This window comes from Xyrauchen texanus, chromosome 12 (genome assembly GCF_025860055.1).
Source record: "Xyrauchen texanus isolate HMW12.3.18 chromosome 12, RBS_HiC_50CHRs, whole genome shotgun sequence".
In the NCBI taxonomy this organism is placed as follows: domain Eukaryota; kingdom Metazoa; phylum Chordata; class Actinopteri; order Cypriniformes; family Catostomidae; genus Xyrauchen; species Xyrauchen texanus.
Window position 1 is genome coordinate 43539250 of NC_068287.1, and position 15958 is coordinate 43555207.

The 15958-nt window shown below is 40.4% G+C and overlaps 1 protein-coding gene across 3 annotated transcripts in view; it reads right to left on the reverse strand.

Annotated features, from left to right (window-relative positions):
* Positions 1-15958, reverse strand: part of LOC127652793 (CREB-binding protein-like) — a 73689-nt gene that overhangs the window by 4011 nt on the left and 53720 nt on the right. For all 3 annotated transcript variants that reach the window (XM_052139176.1, XM_052139175.1, XM_052139174.1), the window contains exons 16-30: positions 15477-15654; positions 15267-15385; positions 10797-11036; positions 7901-7989; positions 7175-7255; positions 7016-7072; positions 3053-3130; positions 2893-2960; positions 2660-2810; positions 2231-2377; positions 2030-2143; positions 1712-1877; positions 1422-1589; positions 1178-1339; positions 786-1067 (exon numbers count right to left, since the gene is read on the reverse strand). In XM_052139176.1, coding sequence (XP_051995136.1) covers positions 786-1067; positions 1178-1339; positions 1422-1589; positions 1712-1877; positions 2030-2143; positions 2231-2377; positions 2660-2810; positions 2893-2960; positions 3053-3130; positions 7016-7072; positions 7175-7255; positions 7901-7989; positions 10797-11036; positions 15267-15385; positions 15477-15654 — 2100 coding nt within the window. The remainder of the gene's footprint in view (positions 1-785; positions 1068-1177; positions 1340-1421; positions 1590-1711; positions 1878-2029; positions 2144-2230; positions 2378-2659; positions 2811-2892; positions 2961-3052; positions 3131-7015; positions 7073-7174; positions 7256-7900; positions 7990-10796; positions 11037-15266; positions 15386-15476; positions 15655-15958) is intronic.

The following is a 15958-nucleotide window of genomic DNA, read 5'->3' on the forward strand; positions in this document are numbered from 1 at the left end:
TGGTCCTAGTGTAGGTCATAAACCCCGCCTCCCCATGTTATTCAACGGGACGTGAGACCAACTAAACAATTAAATTACACTTCACATATCTTTTTTCCAAAGATAGTTTCTGTCATTTACTGTCGTTTCTATCACGTTGATGTCATTTCAAGTGTTTGTTTTCAAAATAAGTTTGTTTTTAGTTATTTGATGCTAACAGTGCTGTGACATCATGATTGACAGCTGTGATTGACAGGTTCTCTGAGCGTAGTAGTCACTGAAGCACCAACTGACATTTTTTCGGGATCTTCGGAGGACTGAGGAGATTGGAGCTTTAAATGTAATATCTAAAGCTCTATAATTAATTATTTCACACCGTCATAAGTCAAAAGTGCAGGGGCGTGTGCTTGCGACTGATTCAGCGGGAGTGAGGGCGGGGCCTTGATTTCACGGCTTTACTTCCTGCTCACTACTGCGCAGGTCTGGTCCCGAAATAGCAACTGCGCAGACTCAAGTCCCAAGATGTCAGTGCCATATCGGGACACTGACGGCTTCAATGGAAAAGAGCGAAGAGGCGTCGTCCATCTTTTTTTAACAGTCTATGGTTCAGGTGTGTTTAATTAGAGTTGGAACTAAACTCAGCAGGAAAGTGGCTCTTGAAGTATAGAATTGAATAGCACTGACATAGTGTCTACTATAAGGAATTACCATGTCTAATGACTATTTAAAAAAAATATGAAAGATTTACATACAAATTGGTAAACAATGACAAGTTATTCTGTCAAATCAATAAAGAAGGGACTAACCTCGCAGACGGTGCAATGCCAGCGTGTCTCGACATGGTGCTTGCACTCATTGCAGGTGTAGACGAATCGGTCTTGGCCTTGATTGTGTAGCTCCACCAGCATGCACATTGTGCTCCATTTGCAGCGGCGTAGGGAACTGAACTCCCAGTGCTTGTCCCTGGCTAGTGTCAGGAAAGCATCACGTCCATCCATCAGATCACAGGTGAGAAATGGGTCAGGGTCCATGATAGAATGGAGGGTGTTGACCACTGGACCGGCATGCAGGTGGATCACGAAGAAGACCTGGATTTGAGGAAGCAAGAGGTAATCTGGTCAGCATTTAAAACGGTCTTAAATTCCGAGTAATATAAATGGCATTCTGGGTGAAAATGTTTTCAACAAAATGGCCCGACCTCTTTGTGCTTCTCCATCGTTGCGTAAAGCTTCTGGGAGAGATCATTAGCTACATTCGGCATCCCAGGCTTCTTTTTGTTGGCGCGGCTCATGCTGCTTTTGTTTTTGTTGGTTTTTTTATTGTTCTTCTTTTTGGCGTTCTTGCTGTCTACTTGAGTTCCCTGTGGAAAACCAAGATATTTTTAATAAAAGGCTTAGCACTACTCTACATACTCCTTCAAATCGCTTTGCTCCCCGACTTACCTCTGTTGTCTCAACGGAGGCAGTATTCTCCTCTTTCTTCCTTTCCTCCTCTTCCTGTTCCAGCTCCTTGATGCTCTCCTCTAAAACATTGGGCCAAAAATCACCCTCAAAATAGGGTAGCTCATTGGCACTTGTCAGTCGGTCCTCTGTGGCCTGCTTAAATATGTCCTGCATAGAACACAGCGAGTCAGTGTGTGTCATAATTGTAACAGTCTGATGTTAAAAATATTGAGAACCTACCTAAACTCTGATACGAGTGAAAACATGTTTAAAGCCATTAATAAACATACCTTATAGTCATGAATGATTCGTTCGGCAAAGGCCTTGTCCAGCATTTTGCGGTACCACTCTTGGAGTCTCTTGGGCTTGGGAATCTTCTGATCAAGAGGATGACAGTGGAAGATGTAGTCGTCCCCTTCACTGGGTGGGCAGGCCCAAATATGGCCTGTTGTATACCTGCATATGGGAAGAAAAAAAATCACATCCATTAGTGTATAGAGAATACAATTAGAGATCCATAGTGAATAAAACTACAAATGTTGTTTATTGTAAAGCATATAAGTGAAAGTACAGATAATTTCAAGTGTGCTCAGTGGTTCAAAACTTACCCAAGTTTCTTAACATACTCCAGATAACCAATGAGAATTTCATGGTAAACTGCAGTTCTTAGCAAACGAGGCTTGAAGAAGTGAATACTGTCGAGATATGATATGTATACCCGTCTGGAAAGAAAAACGCAAGACAGGGAATCAGTCTTTAGCCTGTTCAAGACTTGATTTACTGACTGATCAGTATTTGCACAATTCTACCTGGTGTTAGGAAAAGGACATTCGGATCCATATTCCTGAACATGCATTCCGAAGAAACACACATCCACTCCATCAATCTCCTCAAATGCAAAAAGTGCTTTGGTTCTGTAGCGAAAGCTTTCTGACATCTCTCCCGAGTCAACAAACCTGCAACGCAAAATCAGCATCTTTCAACTCTGGTACATGGCATCCAAAAAATACACATTGCTGGTCTTATTGTGCATGATTCATCAGTGCACGTTCTTTCAAAGAAGTACAATGTTCTTCCGTTTCACTTGTCAACACATCAAGTGACGAACGTGTAAGTGACAAAATGAACAATTCAATTTCTATAACACATATTCTAATGAATTTCAGTACAAGAAATCATTCAATGGGTCTTCACATCATTCAAATACTGCAATAATTCATTTTCATGAATGACTGTACCTGGATTTCATCCCAGGTTTGACCTCTACAGTCTTCTCCGAGCTAGCGACCACCCGTACAAACACCTCTCCAGCCTCAGGGTGACTCTGCCTTTTCAAGAACTTGTTCACCCGGTCTTCAATGTACGAGCCCAGCCTGGTGGTCTGTAACCCTGATGAGGAACGCACAAACAGGGTTTACTTCACTTGGCAATAAACAGCAACAAAGAGGCAATCGGGTACACAAGTACTCACTTTTAGCAGAAAACTTGTTCTCCTTTCTTGTTTTGCCAGTCTTCTTCAGACAGTTGCCACAGATGAAACTGTTGGGACAGAAAAACTGCAGCTGTAGGAAGCAAATCGTTTGTGCGATTTCATCGTGAACTGCAGGCAATTAGAAGGATTTAACACTTACCCTGATGGCCAGATGACATCATAATGCAGCACACAGATCTGATGCATCTTACGGCCACAGTCTTTACATTCAACAAAACTGTTGAGGAAAGTAGGTGTTAAACTCACAATTTTGACTTGCATTATCATATTCATTCATGCAACTTTGGTTATGTTGGGAACTGAATACTAGTGCACTGCTTAACTGCAAACTGCAGCGTACACTGTATTACTGCATACAATTATTTTACAAATCGTTTGTGAAACAGTATGCAAAGAAATGTTTCAAACATGCTACACTATCAAATGACCTCACTATGCTGCATGTTTATGTTCAGTGAGTGGCATGCAGTTATCAAGGTTCATCACTTCTTAAACCAATTTGCATGACTTTTCCATAACGGAGCGGCTGTGGCTCAGGTGGTAGAGCGGGTCGGCCACTAATCGCAGGGTTGGCCCACATGACTCCACATGCCGAAGTGTCCTTGGGCAAGACACTGAACCCCAAGTTGCTCCCAATGGCAGGCTAGTGCCTTGCATGGCAGCTCTGCCCCCATTGGTGTGTGAATGAGTCACAGTGTAAAGCACTTTGAATACCGCTAAGGTTAAAAAGGCGCTATATAAGTGCAGACCATTACTGGATAATGATTTCTGTTGGTTTGCTTTTGAAGCAATCCAGTTTATATGGCGAAATGGATCTTCTATAGATTTTCAAGGCAAAGCTCTTGTTAAATTATAAAAATAACAACAACAACAACAAAAAAAAACTTAAGATATTGAAGATACATTTGTACTAAAATTCCCTAAAACTGATTCTGGACTGATTTCAAGGGTGTCCCGCAGAATAAAAAGGAATTTCACAGAGGACTACAAAAATAAGGATTTTTAAAAGAAAATGAATGCACAAAGTGTCATTTTTAACCTATCAAATATTTTAGAGCTGTGCAAAACTAGAACAAAATTATATACACTTTAGAAAATGACCAAGTCTTTTTTTTTGGGTCAAATTTCCATCACTTTTTCAGACCTGGAAATCCAAATTTTCTTTATTTTCAGGTTTTCCATGAGCGTGGGAGTTATATCTCAGGAATAATAATGGTTATTTTGCATTTTTATTCCACTTTTTTGTAAAAAATGACTTTAACATGGACACCAGAGAGCGGCACATTGCGAGAAATCTGCTTATTGTGAGAAAGTGGCGTTCCCATTTACGTGCACTTTATAAGAGGTGTAATCTTTACTCCAGTATATATGCGGCTTCGTCAGTGAGCAGCTTTCTCCACAGCAATGTAATTTCCCCACAAAGCTTGTGTAAATGATAAACATGGGATCAAAGGAAGACTTCGCTATTTAATTCTCTGTTGCTTCGCTTTCTTTCCAGGTAGTCCAAAGTTGTTGCTGTGTTTATTTACGTAACTTTTTTACTTTGCGGTATTGTGCTTCAACAGTGGGGATTCCCCCTAATTAGGGCTGGGACGACGCGTCGACGTAATCGATGACGTCGACGCAAAATATGCGCGTCGATTCGTCAGACCAAAACAAAGATGGCGGCGCCGGAGAGTAGAAGCAAAAGGAGTGGCTCCTCAGACTACCAGAAGTGCAAGGCGGCACACACTCGTTCATCTAAAGTGTGGGAATTCTTTAACTTAAAAGGAAAAAATTATGTGATAGGTCGTCTTTGCAAAATGGAGATGGCTTTCCATTCTAGCACCACGGCAATACACCAGCACTAGGGCTCATGAACCGATCATCTTTTCCTTGGTTAATTTATAGCATCAAATAGGCTAAACATGAATGTAGCCTACATCAGAAGGACTGTTGTTTTAACCACGGAAAGATGTCAGTACAGTAGCCTACAAATTCCATTAATTCCATGATTCAAATTCAAATCCACCGACGCTAATCTTCTCTCTCCTGACTACTTTGTCGGACAAAAATGGCGTATTATGATTGATTGATCAGATCGCCTGTCAATCAAACTCCTGGCAAATGTTTTTTTTTTTTTTTTACATTTTATACACCCCCACCCCCGATGAAACCGGTATTACCGGTGTTGACAAGTCGATTAATCGAAATTGACTCGGACTGGAAAAATGAATCGTTAGATTAATCGATGCATCGGAAAAAATAATCGCTAGATTAATCGTTTAAAAAATAATCGTTTATCCCAGCCCTACCCCTAATGCAAGAGCACGTAAGGGACTTTCTATATTTTACATTGGCGTGTATATCAATTATATCCATTTAGTGCATGTGATTTTCTCAATGCATTCCCAGAAATGTTGAATTCTTTCCACTGTGTTGACTTGTTGGGCTTCATCCTATGATGTTTGTTATCCGGTCTGTTAACGCACATTAACACTGTTTAAAAACCTATAAGAACGGCACTTGTGTGTTTATATGAACACATAAACGTTTTCTGGGAGAACCCTAGGTGCGTTAAACCACTTTCCCTTAAATGGCGAAATTGCCATTCTCATTTACATGACGTTTCTGAAAAATCCTGGAATAATCCGTTTTCCGAGTGAAAAAAAAAACCAAGTGCACTCAAGAAATGTCATGCTGTGCATTTGTCCACTCGCCTTTTAAGGATTGACCACAGGTTCTCTATGGGATTAAGATCCATACTCGATGGATCCACGGATCCAAAATCTCAATGTAATGATCTCCGAGTCGCTTCAGTATCACTCTTGCCTTGTGACATGGTGCTCCATCATGCTGGAAAATGCACGGATCACCACCAAATTGCTCCTGGATCGTTGGGAGAAGTTGCTCTTGCAGGACGTTTTGATACCATTCTTTATTTATGGCAGTGTTTTTGTGCAGGATTGTGAGCGAGCCCACTCCCTGTGATGAAAAGCAACCCCACACATGGATGGTCTCAGGATGCTTCACTGTTGGCATGACACAGGACTCATGGTAGCGTTCACCTTTTCTTCTCCGGACTATCGATTATCCAGATGTCCCAAACAGTCAGAAGGGGGCTTCATCAGAGAAAATAACTGCACCAGTCTTCTGCTGTCCAATCCTTCTACTTCCTGCAGAATTTCAGTCTGTCCTTGATGTTTTTCTTGGAGAGAAGTGGCTTCTTTGCTGCCCTTCTTGACACCGGGCTGACCAAAGGTCTTCGCCTCATTGTGTGTGCAGATGCACTCACAACAACCTGCTGCCAATATTGAGCTCTGCACTGGTGGTGAAACGATTCCATAGCTGAGTCCATGCAAAGTGATGATGGCTGCACGTCTTTATTTAGAGGTAAACATTGCTAACAAGAACACAATGATTGGAAGCACTTCTTCCCTCCTTTTATAGCAATCAGTCTGCTCCTATAATCCAATCAGAATGATTGAGTAGTTCTCGTTCACACTTTCCCATGTGCTGCTGATATGATTAGTGAAATTATGTTAGCTGGTCATTTTGTGCCAGGGCCCAAAAACTTTTTTGGTTTTTGTGATAGTTCTTTTTTTTTGGCCAATGAAGCTTTTTGAATTATTTATAATGCATCTGATCACTCTGCACAATAATCTAGAAACAATGTGAATCAACACCACAACGACTGAAGCGGAAAACTGCCAATACTTTTGGCCATAGCTGTAGATCCAAAAACGTCAAAATAATAACCACAGAATTAAAATTTTTGGGTCAACTATTCCATTAACAACAACATGCAAGATTATAATGGCAAGATTGAGGTGAAAGAAGCATTTTTACTGTTGCCCATGGCAGGCAAAGTCAAATTTTGAAAAATTTGAAATTTTGTTTTTACTAGTCAAATATTTAAAGCTGAATGAGTACTCAATTAATCGAATACTTGTACTCATTCCTAGTACATTCTGGTAATACTGCACATTTTGGCAAATACAATGGGTAGTCTGTGTAATCAATGCATGCAGAAAGTACAGTGCATGTTATATTGCAGTATAAGTATCAGCAGTATGGTAGTATTCCATTCATAGCATACCCACAAATATTTAATGACACTTACGGCTCAGGGTCCAACATGTCGTTTTTCTTCTTCTCAAACTGCTCTTTAGATATCATACTGGAGAGAGACACACAACATTCAATTAACTCCAGAAATGTACATATGTACAACTCATTCTTCACGGAGTCTTTTAACGTAACTGAAGAGGGAGATACGTACGTCTGCGGCTGCGCCGGGTCGTCTCCCAGGGTGACGCTGTTGCCCTGGATCTCGTTGAAGCACTTCTCGCAGAAGTGATACCTGTCGGCAACAAGGCCATATTTGGGTGAACTGGACGCAGCACACAAGAGAACAGGCAAACTGGCACACGGAGAGCATCACAGCACAAGAGCATAGATCGAGTCGAGTACAAACACAACACACAGCAGACAGGACGAGCAGAGCAAAGGCTAGCATTCAAACTCACAAATGAACGTGCTACACTTTCACATGAAGACCAATGATGGATACTGACATGATGTTATGTCATGCAGAGTGTAGACACTTTCCTTTGGTATGGAACGATCTTGAATCTTTTGTAGAAATAAAAAAAGGCACTAGACAGTACACGAGTGCAATGTGATTGAGATGAAATGCATGCACTGTCGTCACAGTTCTTACAGTCATACTATTTTATGATCATTAACAAAACCTTAATGATTTAAATACTAGCGGCAGGAGTATTTTTGGGCTGGTAACTCAAAGGTTGTGTGTTCAAACCCTGCAAAATGTATCTCTGAAGTATTATGCTTAACCTGTAAGTTTGATTCTATGACTTGCATGTGAACAACAAGTGGTCAGGCAAGAGAAACCTACATAGTGCTTTAGATAATGAGTCTTATTTCAGTCCAATTTTGTAACTCTTACCTCCCCGTTTCTCACACCACTGATCATGCCGTTCATTACCTGTTTTGGTAGCTGAAGTATGTGCCATCTCTGGAGATAGTGCAGAGCTGTTTGCCATAGCAGCAAAGTGTCTGAGGTGAAAACTCGAACTTCAGAGTAAGAGATGGGGAAACAAAATGAAAAGGAGCATTTCTTTAAAGCACAATTGCTTATAAACATATTTTATATTCACAAATGCTTTCTTTTTCAATGACTAAGGGGCTGATCAGACCAAACACGTGCTTGCGCTACATTAGCTAGACGCTACACAAAGAAAAGCATCTAAAAGACGTGGCACTCCTGTGTGAGATGAAAAATAAAACAGTGAAATTTGGTGCAACAATCGAAGACATCTGTCTAGAACATGTTTACATAGAAAAACAATAAAACCTTTTTTGTGCATGTTTAGGGCCTTTTTGCTCTTTAAGGGTGTTTTCACACGGTCCATTTTAGAGGTCTGAGCGCAGGATTCATTAAAAGTGAACTGAACTGGAGACCATCTCTGGAGGTGGTCCGAGTATGGTTCGCTTGCAGCCTGTGGTTCGGTTCGCTAATAACGTGCATTGTTAAAACAAAGCGCTGCAGGCTCACTTGATTCTCCCTTTTGTGCAATTCCAAACATGTTTGACCCTGACAGGTTACCTACCGTACACCAGTAATGATGACGTGCAGAGATGTCAGAAAGCTTGGCCTTGAATAGCATAAGGCTAATAAACTGGCGAGAAGACAAGAGGCCGTTCTTTTTGAATGGATGTCTATGGAGGAGATGCTTTATTACGCTGAATAAACAACTAATAATTAAATTAATTGACCGCCAGTTCGCTAATATTCAACATGTATTGCACTAAACAATCATTTTGGAGGGACCTACGGTAAAATTGCTGTTTTGGAAGAGAAGACACGGACGATTTTGCGAAAGGTAGGACAATTTTGGACATTTACGGCTGTCCCCATTCATTTGTATTGTATATATGCACACTTTGACTTCCTGTCGTAACACGCCAGTTGACCGTTACGCTCTTTCCTATGGTAAAAACGGTCTCTGGTAGGGCTGAAAGGATTAGTCGACGTTATCGACAATACAAAACTGTTGACAAAAATGTAGTCGTTTGATCTCATTTAACCTACGTTATATGAGATCATACGAAACTGACGTGTGCGAGAGCAGCACTGCAGCTCGCGCCTGATTGATGAGAGGCAGAAAACAGCTCACAGTCCAGACATACTCCAAACTTTAGACAGTCAAAAACTAAATACATACAGAAGTCATCGTGAAATAAAGCAGAGTCAGATCTGGCATTCCACTTAAGTAAAACATGCATGTCGGAGCATCTAAAAAGCAAACAACCTGCCGTTATATCTTTAATGCATCCTTTATTAAAGTTCAAATAAAAGGAAGTGGGTCATAAACTTCAAAAATGGCATTTCCCTGTGCAGTCAGTGCCGCTTCGGAGTCATGTGAAGGGGGAGAGATCGAAACTGCACCCGGCTGATGCACACGGGCTGATCACTGTGTGTGTTATTGTGAAGCATATCGCAATACACAGATCTATTAAGAGAGAGTTTGTTTTTTAGTGAGTTGGATAAAAGTGACAGAGTAGTCTTAGCCCATTACACACGGCAATAAAATATGTTTTTGATCAGTCTTTTTAAGCATGTTTACAATAACTGGAGGAGCTATACTGCAGAAGAAAAACATGTTATTGGAGAACGTTGAATACAATATTTAATATTTAAATATTTTAAAATAGCCTACTTATATATACACAAGGTATATATTCTCTTTAAGCAAATCTAAACTGTCTTATATGATGCTTTTAATGTAAATGTATCTTGTTCTGCACTGGCAGAAGTATGAACAAGTGAAAAAATACACTTATATACAAAATACACTTGATCCATTCTCTGAAAGCAAGTCTAATTATCTCATATGTTGCTTCTCAAGTAAATGTTTTGTTCTCAATCTTGTTTAAAGGATTTTGAAATGGAAAACAAGATAAAGACTCTTGATTACAATAGGGCTTTTATTGCAGTGAATTACTGAATTAAACTTAATAAAAAGTATTTTTCCATTTGTCATTTAGAGGTATTTTTAAAAGATGATTTTGTCCACTTTATTGTTAGCAAGCACGTTTAATACAACCTTTTAAACTGGGGCACAAGCAGAATAATCGGGTAAGAGCTGATGATTAATCATTGCAATAATCGCTGAATAATCGTTCGATTAATCGATCATCAAAATAACCGTTAGTTGCAGGCCTAATATCTGGAGACGCGACGAGCTGCTAATTCGGTTTCTACGGAGATAACAGTGTAAATTGCTGATGAAAACTATTCAAACTCAAAAATCTTTAAGTGTTCTGTGCAAATGAAGACTCAAGGGTTTAACCAGACTGCATTGTGAATTGTGCAGGACAGATAAGAGATTACAATACAAATATTTTACTATTGTTTATAGATCCGAGCCCAATTCAGAGGTCACGGATAATGTGAATGCAAAGAGAACTGGTTCCTTTTTTCCCTCGGTTCACTTCTTGGCCCATTTAAAGGGGTCTGAGTTTGGTTCATTTAAAAAGGATCAAAGTGTGAAAACACCCTAAGTGAACCAAAAGAAAAATAACCCAGTTCTCTTTGCATTCACACTGTCCTTGGCCTTGAATGTAGAGTCAGAGCTGTTTTTTGTGCTCTTTCAAAAAGGATCATATATGCATAAACCTGTAATTTCACAAATGTGAAAAAGTGAACACTGAGCGAGCATGCACATCATAAGTGATCTGCACAGTGGATTTAACGCAAACTGCACTCTACACATCCTGAAATAGTGTCATTTGGTTAATTAGTATGAGATTGAGTTTGTTTGATTTTTCATTTCTGTGTTTATTGTCATGATGATTTTATTTCAGACAGCACTTCTTACCTTGCGTCCACAGCAGTATCCCAGACCCTGCATGACAGGGTCGATCTCCTGCTCAAACACCTCAGCCAGCTTCGAGCAGTACTTGTACACACGAGATGTTTTACGGTTGTAGAGCCAGGCATTGTTAAACATGAGCCAGATGTCGTCCACATACTGCCAGGGCTCCTGGTACTGACCAGTGTCCAGCTTCCTCTTGATGGTAGACAGGTCAATGGGGTTCTTCACAATGTCAAAGTAATCCTAAAAAAAACAACATAAAACAAGCAAAATTATGAAATACATGGGAGCTTATATCATACTTTTTAGACTACTTGTAAATATACCCTCCCCAAAAATATAGGGCCAATCCTTTGTATGTGTTCATATATTAGATAAAATATTTAACAACCTTTACAACTGGAAATTATAATAGTTTTCTTTTATCACAATTAAGTGAACATAAGAGTGAATTTAAAATAATTTCAGTCCTTTAGTCTGAGCGGATGTAACATATAGATCATTGGTTCGATTCCCAGGGAACACACAAGCTGATAAAATGTATACACTGAATGCAATTGAAGTCACTTTGGATAAACGTGTCTGCAAACTGTACAGAGGTAGACTGATGTATTATTTTACCGATTAATCGTTGCTTTTTGGAACGGTCAGTTATCTGCTAAATTTATGCCGATAGTTTTTTTTCATTCCTCATCTGATGATATACAGTTGACGTCAGAAGTTTACATATACTTAGGTTGAAAGCCATTAAAACACATTTTTTACCACTCCACAGATTTCATTTAGCAAACAATAGTTTTAGCAAGTCGTTTAGGACATCTACTTTGTGCGTGACAAGTCATTTTTCCAAAAACATTTTACAGACAGATTGTTTCACTTTTAATTGACTATATCTCAATTCCAGTGGGTCAGCAGTTTACATACACTAAGTTAACTGTGTCTTTCAGCAGCTTGGAGAATTCCTGAAAATGATGTCAAGCCTTTAGACAATTAGCTAATTAGCTTCTGATGGGAGGTGTACTGAACTGAAGGTGTACCTGTGGATGTATTTTAAGGCCTACCTTCAAACTCAGTGCCTCTTTACTTGACATCATGGGAAAATAAAAAATATATCAGCCAAGACCTCAGAAAAAAAAAATGGACCTCCACAAGTCTGGTCCATCTTTGGGAGCAATTTACAAATGCCTGAAGGTATCATGTTCATCTGTACAAAAGATAGTATGCAAGTATAACCACCATGGGACCACGCAGCCATCATACCTCTCAGGAAGGAGACACATTCTGTCTACTAGAAGAACGTAGTTTGGTGCGAAAAGAGCTAATTAATCCCAGAACAACAGCAAATGACCTTGTGAAGATGCTGGAGGAAACAGGTATACAAGTATCTATATCCACAGTAAAACAAGTCCTATATATCAACATAATCTGAAAGGCAGCTCAGCAAGGAAGAAGCCACCGCTCCAAAACCACCATAAAAAAAGCCAGACTACAGTTTGCAAGTGCACATGGGGACAAAGATCTTTTTGGAGAAATTTCATCTGGTCTAATTAAACAAAACTGAACTGTTTGGCCATAATGACCATCGTTATGTTTTGAGGAAAAACAGTGAGGCTTGCAAGGCGAAGTGAAGCATGGGGTGGCAGCATCATGTTGTGGTGGTGCTTTGCTGCAGGATTAGATGGCATCATGAGAGGAAAATGATGTGGATATATTGAAGCAACAGATAAAGATATCAGCCAGGAAGTTAAACCTTGGTTGCAAATGGGTCTTCCAAATGGACAATGACCCCAAGCATACCTCCAAATTTGTGGAAGAATGGCTTAACCTCAATCCAGAACTAAAAAAGTGTGTGGCCTACAAACCTGACTCCATTACACCAGTTCTGTCTGGACGAATGGGCAAAAATTACAGCAACTTACTGTTAGATGCTTGTGGAAGGCTACCCAAAATGTTTGACCCAAGTTAAACATTTTAAAGGTAAGGCTACCAAATACTAACAAAGTGCATGTAAACTTCTGACCCACTGGGAATGTGATGAAGTAAAATCTGAAATTAATAATTCGCTCTACTATTATTCTGTCATTTCACATTCTTAAAGTAGCGATCCTAACTGACCTAAGACAGGGAATGTTTTCTACGATTAAATGTCAGAAATTTAGAAGAGTTTAAATGTATTTGGCTAAGGGCTTTGTAAACTTCTGACTTAAACTTTATATACAGTGCATCCGGAAAGTATTCACAGCGCTTCACTTTTTCCACATTTTGTTATGTTATAGCCTTATTCCAAAATGGATTAAATTCATTATTTTCCTCAAAATTCAGTCTCCGAAGGGAGGGGATCATGCTCTGCTTCAGTATGTCTCAGTACATGTTGGCATTCGTGGTTCCCTCAATGAACTGTAGCTCCCCAGTGCCGGCAGCACTCATGCAGCCCCAGACCATGACCCTCCCACCACCATGCTTGACTGTAGGCAAGACAACCTTGTCTTTGTCCTCCTCACCTGGTTTCCACCACACCTGCTTGACACCATCTGAACCAAATAAGTTTATCTTGGTCTCATCAGACCACAGGACATGGTTCCAGTAATCCATGTCCTTAGTCTGCTTGTCTTTAGCAAACTGTTTGCAGGCTTTCTTGTGCATCATCTTTAGAAGAGGCTTCTTTCTGGGACCCCAGCCATGCAGACCAATTTGATGCAGTGTGCGGCTAATGGTCTGAGCACTGACAAGCTGACCCCCCCACCCCTTCAACCTCTGCAGCAATGCTGGCAGCACTCATACGTCTATTTCCCAAAGACAGCCTCTGGATATGACGCTGAGCACGTGCACTCAACTTCTTTGGTCGACCATGGCAAGGCCTGTTCTGAGTGGAACCTGTCCTGTTAAACCACTGTATGGTCTTGGCCACCGTGCTGCAGCTCAGTGTCAGGGTCTTGGCAATCTTCTAACAGCCTAGGCCATCTTTATGTAGAGCAACAATAATTTTTTTCAGATCCTCCGAGAGTTCTTTGCCATGAAGTGCCATGTTGAACTTCCAGTGACCAGTATGAGGGAGTGTGAGAGCTATGACACCAAATTTAACACACCTGCTCCCCATTCACACCTGAGACCTTGTAACACTAACGAGTCACATGACACCGGGGAGGGAAAATGGCTAATTGGGCCCAATTTGGAAATTTTCACTTAGGGGTGTACTCACTTTTGTTGCCAGCGGTTTAGACATTAATGGCTGTGTTGAGGTATTTTGAGGGGACAGCAAATTTACACTGTTATACAAGCTGTACACTCACTACTTTACACTGTAACAAAGTGTCATTTCTTCAGTGTTGTCACATGAAAAGATATAATCAATTATTTACAAAAAAGTGAGGGGTGTACTCACTTTTGTGAGATACTGTAAGTATTCACAGCCTTTGCTCAATACTTTGTTGAAGCACCTTTGGCACCAATTACAGCCTCAAGTCTTTTTGTGTATGATGCTACAAGCTTGGCACACCTATTTTGGGGCAGTTTCTCCCATTCTTCTTTGGGGGACCTCTCAAGCTCCATCAGGTTGGATGGAGAGCGTCGTGCACAGCCATTTTCAGATCTCTCCATAGATGTTCAATCTGGTTCAAGTCTGGGCTCTGGCTGAGCCACTCAAGGACATTCACAGAGTTGTCCCGTAGCCACTCCTTTGTTATCTTGGATTTGTGCTTAGGGTCGTTGTCCTGTTGGAAGATGAACCTTCGCCCCAGTCTGAGGTCCAGAGGTCCAGTGATAAATCTTGTCACTGTCGTCCATTGAAGGGATAACCAGGTCATTCAGTATATTCAGGTAGTCAGCTGACTTCATTTAATTGCTGCATAACGTTGCTGAGCCTCGACCTGACCAATTGAAGCAACCCCAGATCATAACACTGCCTCCAGAGTCTTGTACAGTGGACACTATGCATGATTGGTGCATCGCTTCATGCGCTTCCCTTCTTACATTGACGTGCCCATGGCTTTGGAATAGGGTAAATCTGGACTTATCAGATCACATGACCTTTTTCCATTGTCCACAGTCCAATCTTTAGGCTCCCTATCATATTGAAGTTGTTTTTTTCCGATTGGCTTTCTTGTGGCCACACAGCTGTTTAGTCCCAATCCTGTAAGTTCTTATCACATTGTGCATGTGGAAATGCTCTTACTTTCACTATTAAACATAGTCGTGAGTTCTACTGTTGATTTTTTACGATGTGACCTCAAGCTTTCTAGTGATCTCTCATCTCGATCATTCAAGGTTTTATTCCGACTGCATTTCTTGATGCAGGCCAATAATTTGTTCCTGAGCTTGACCAGAAAATATTTATGAAAGTCTGGTGCACCCTTTATTTCATTCATGCATTCATTTGATATAGGTTTAGTTGATAAGTACTGCATAAAAGTAATGACCTGATACTATTTTGTTGGTCTCTGAACAACAAAGACAGAACATATAAAAGTGATTTACCGGGATGCCCAGTAGAGTGGGGTCCACTGGCTGGCGGAAGGGCAGGGACTCTGGGTCTTGCCGATACAGAGCTTCTAAGGTGGGCATCAACGCCTGTCTGAGCTCCTCTGGTTTAAATACTGTAACAGATCATCATGATGTTATATGACTATCAAGTAACATAGTACATTGAAAGAAGTGGTTTAAACACTTTCAGAACAAAGATTTTACTTTTCTTTTTTGACTGGGTGGATTGACCAGCTGGCGTCGTGCTGTTTGTGCCGGATACTTCCTCCTCTTTTGGCTCAGTCTTTGTCTCTGGTTTCTTTTCCTCCATCTCCATCGGTTCCAGTTTAGGTTCTACAGCTTCTGGCTGCTCCTTCACTTCTGGAGGTTTGTCATCTTCATCCTGTAACATCATCAAAAATGGCAACACTCAAGAAAGAATCAAACTATATATCGTTAATGTTCTAAAAACTGTTTTAGATGCATTTGAATTCAAAGTGAAATAGCAATCGAAACCCATTTTCCTTCAGTAATGCGGCATGTTTCTGAGTAAAATTAAATATTCTAAGAGAACAAAATGTACAGCTGAACTCGATTTTATTTACCAGCAATTTCATCATGAATAGGAGGCACATCCTGAAACACCATTGGCACCCAATTTTGATGATTAAACTATAGCCCTAACTATAAGCAAGAGATCAGAAAGG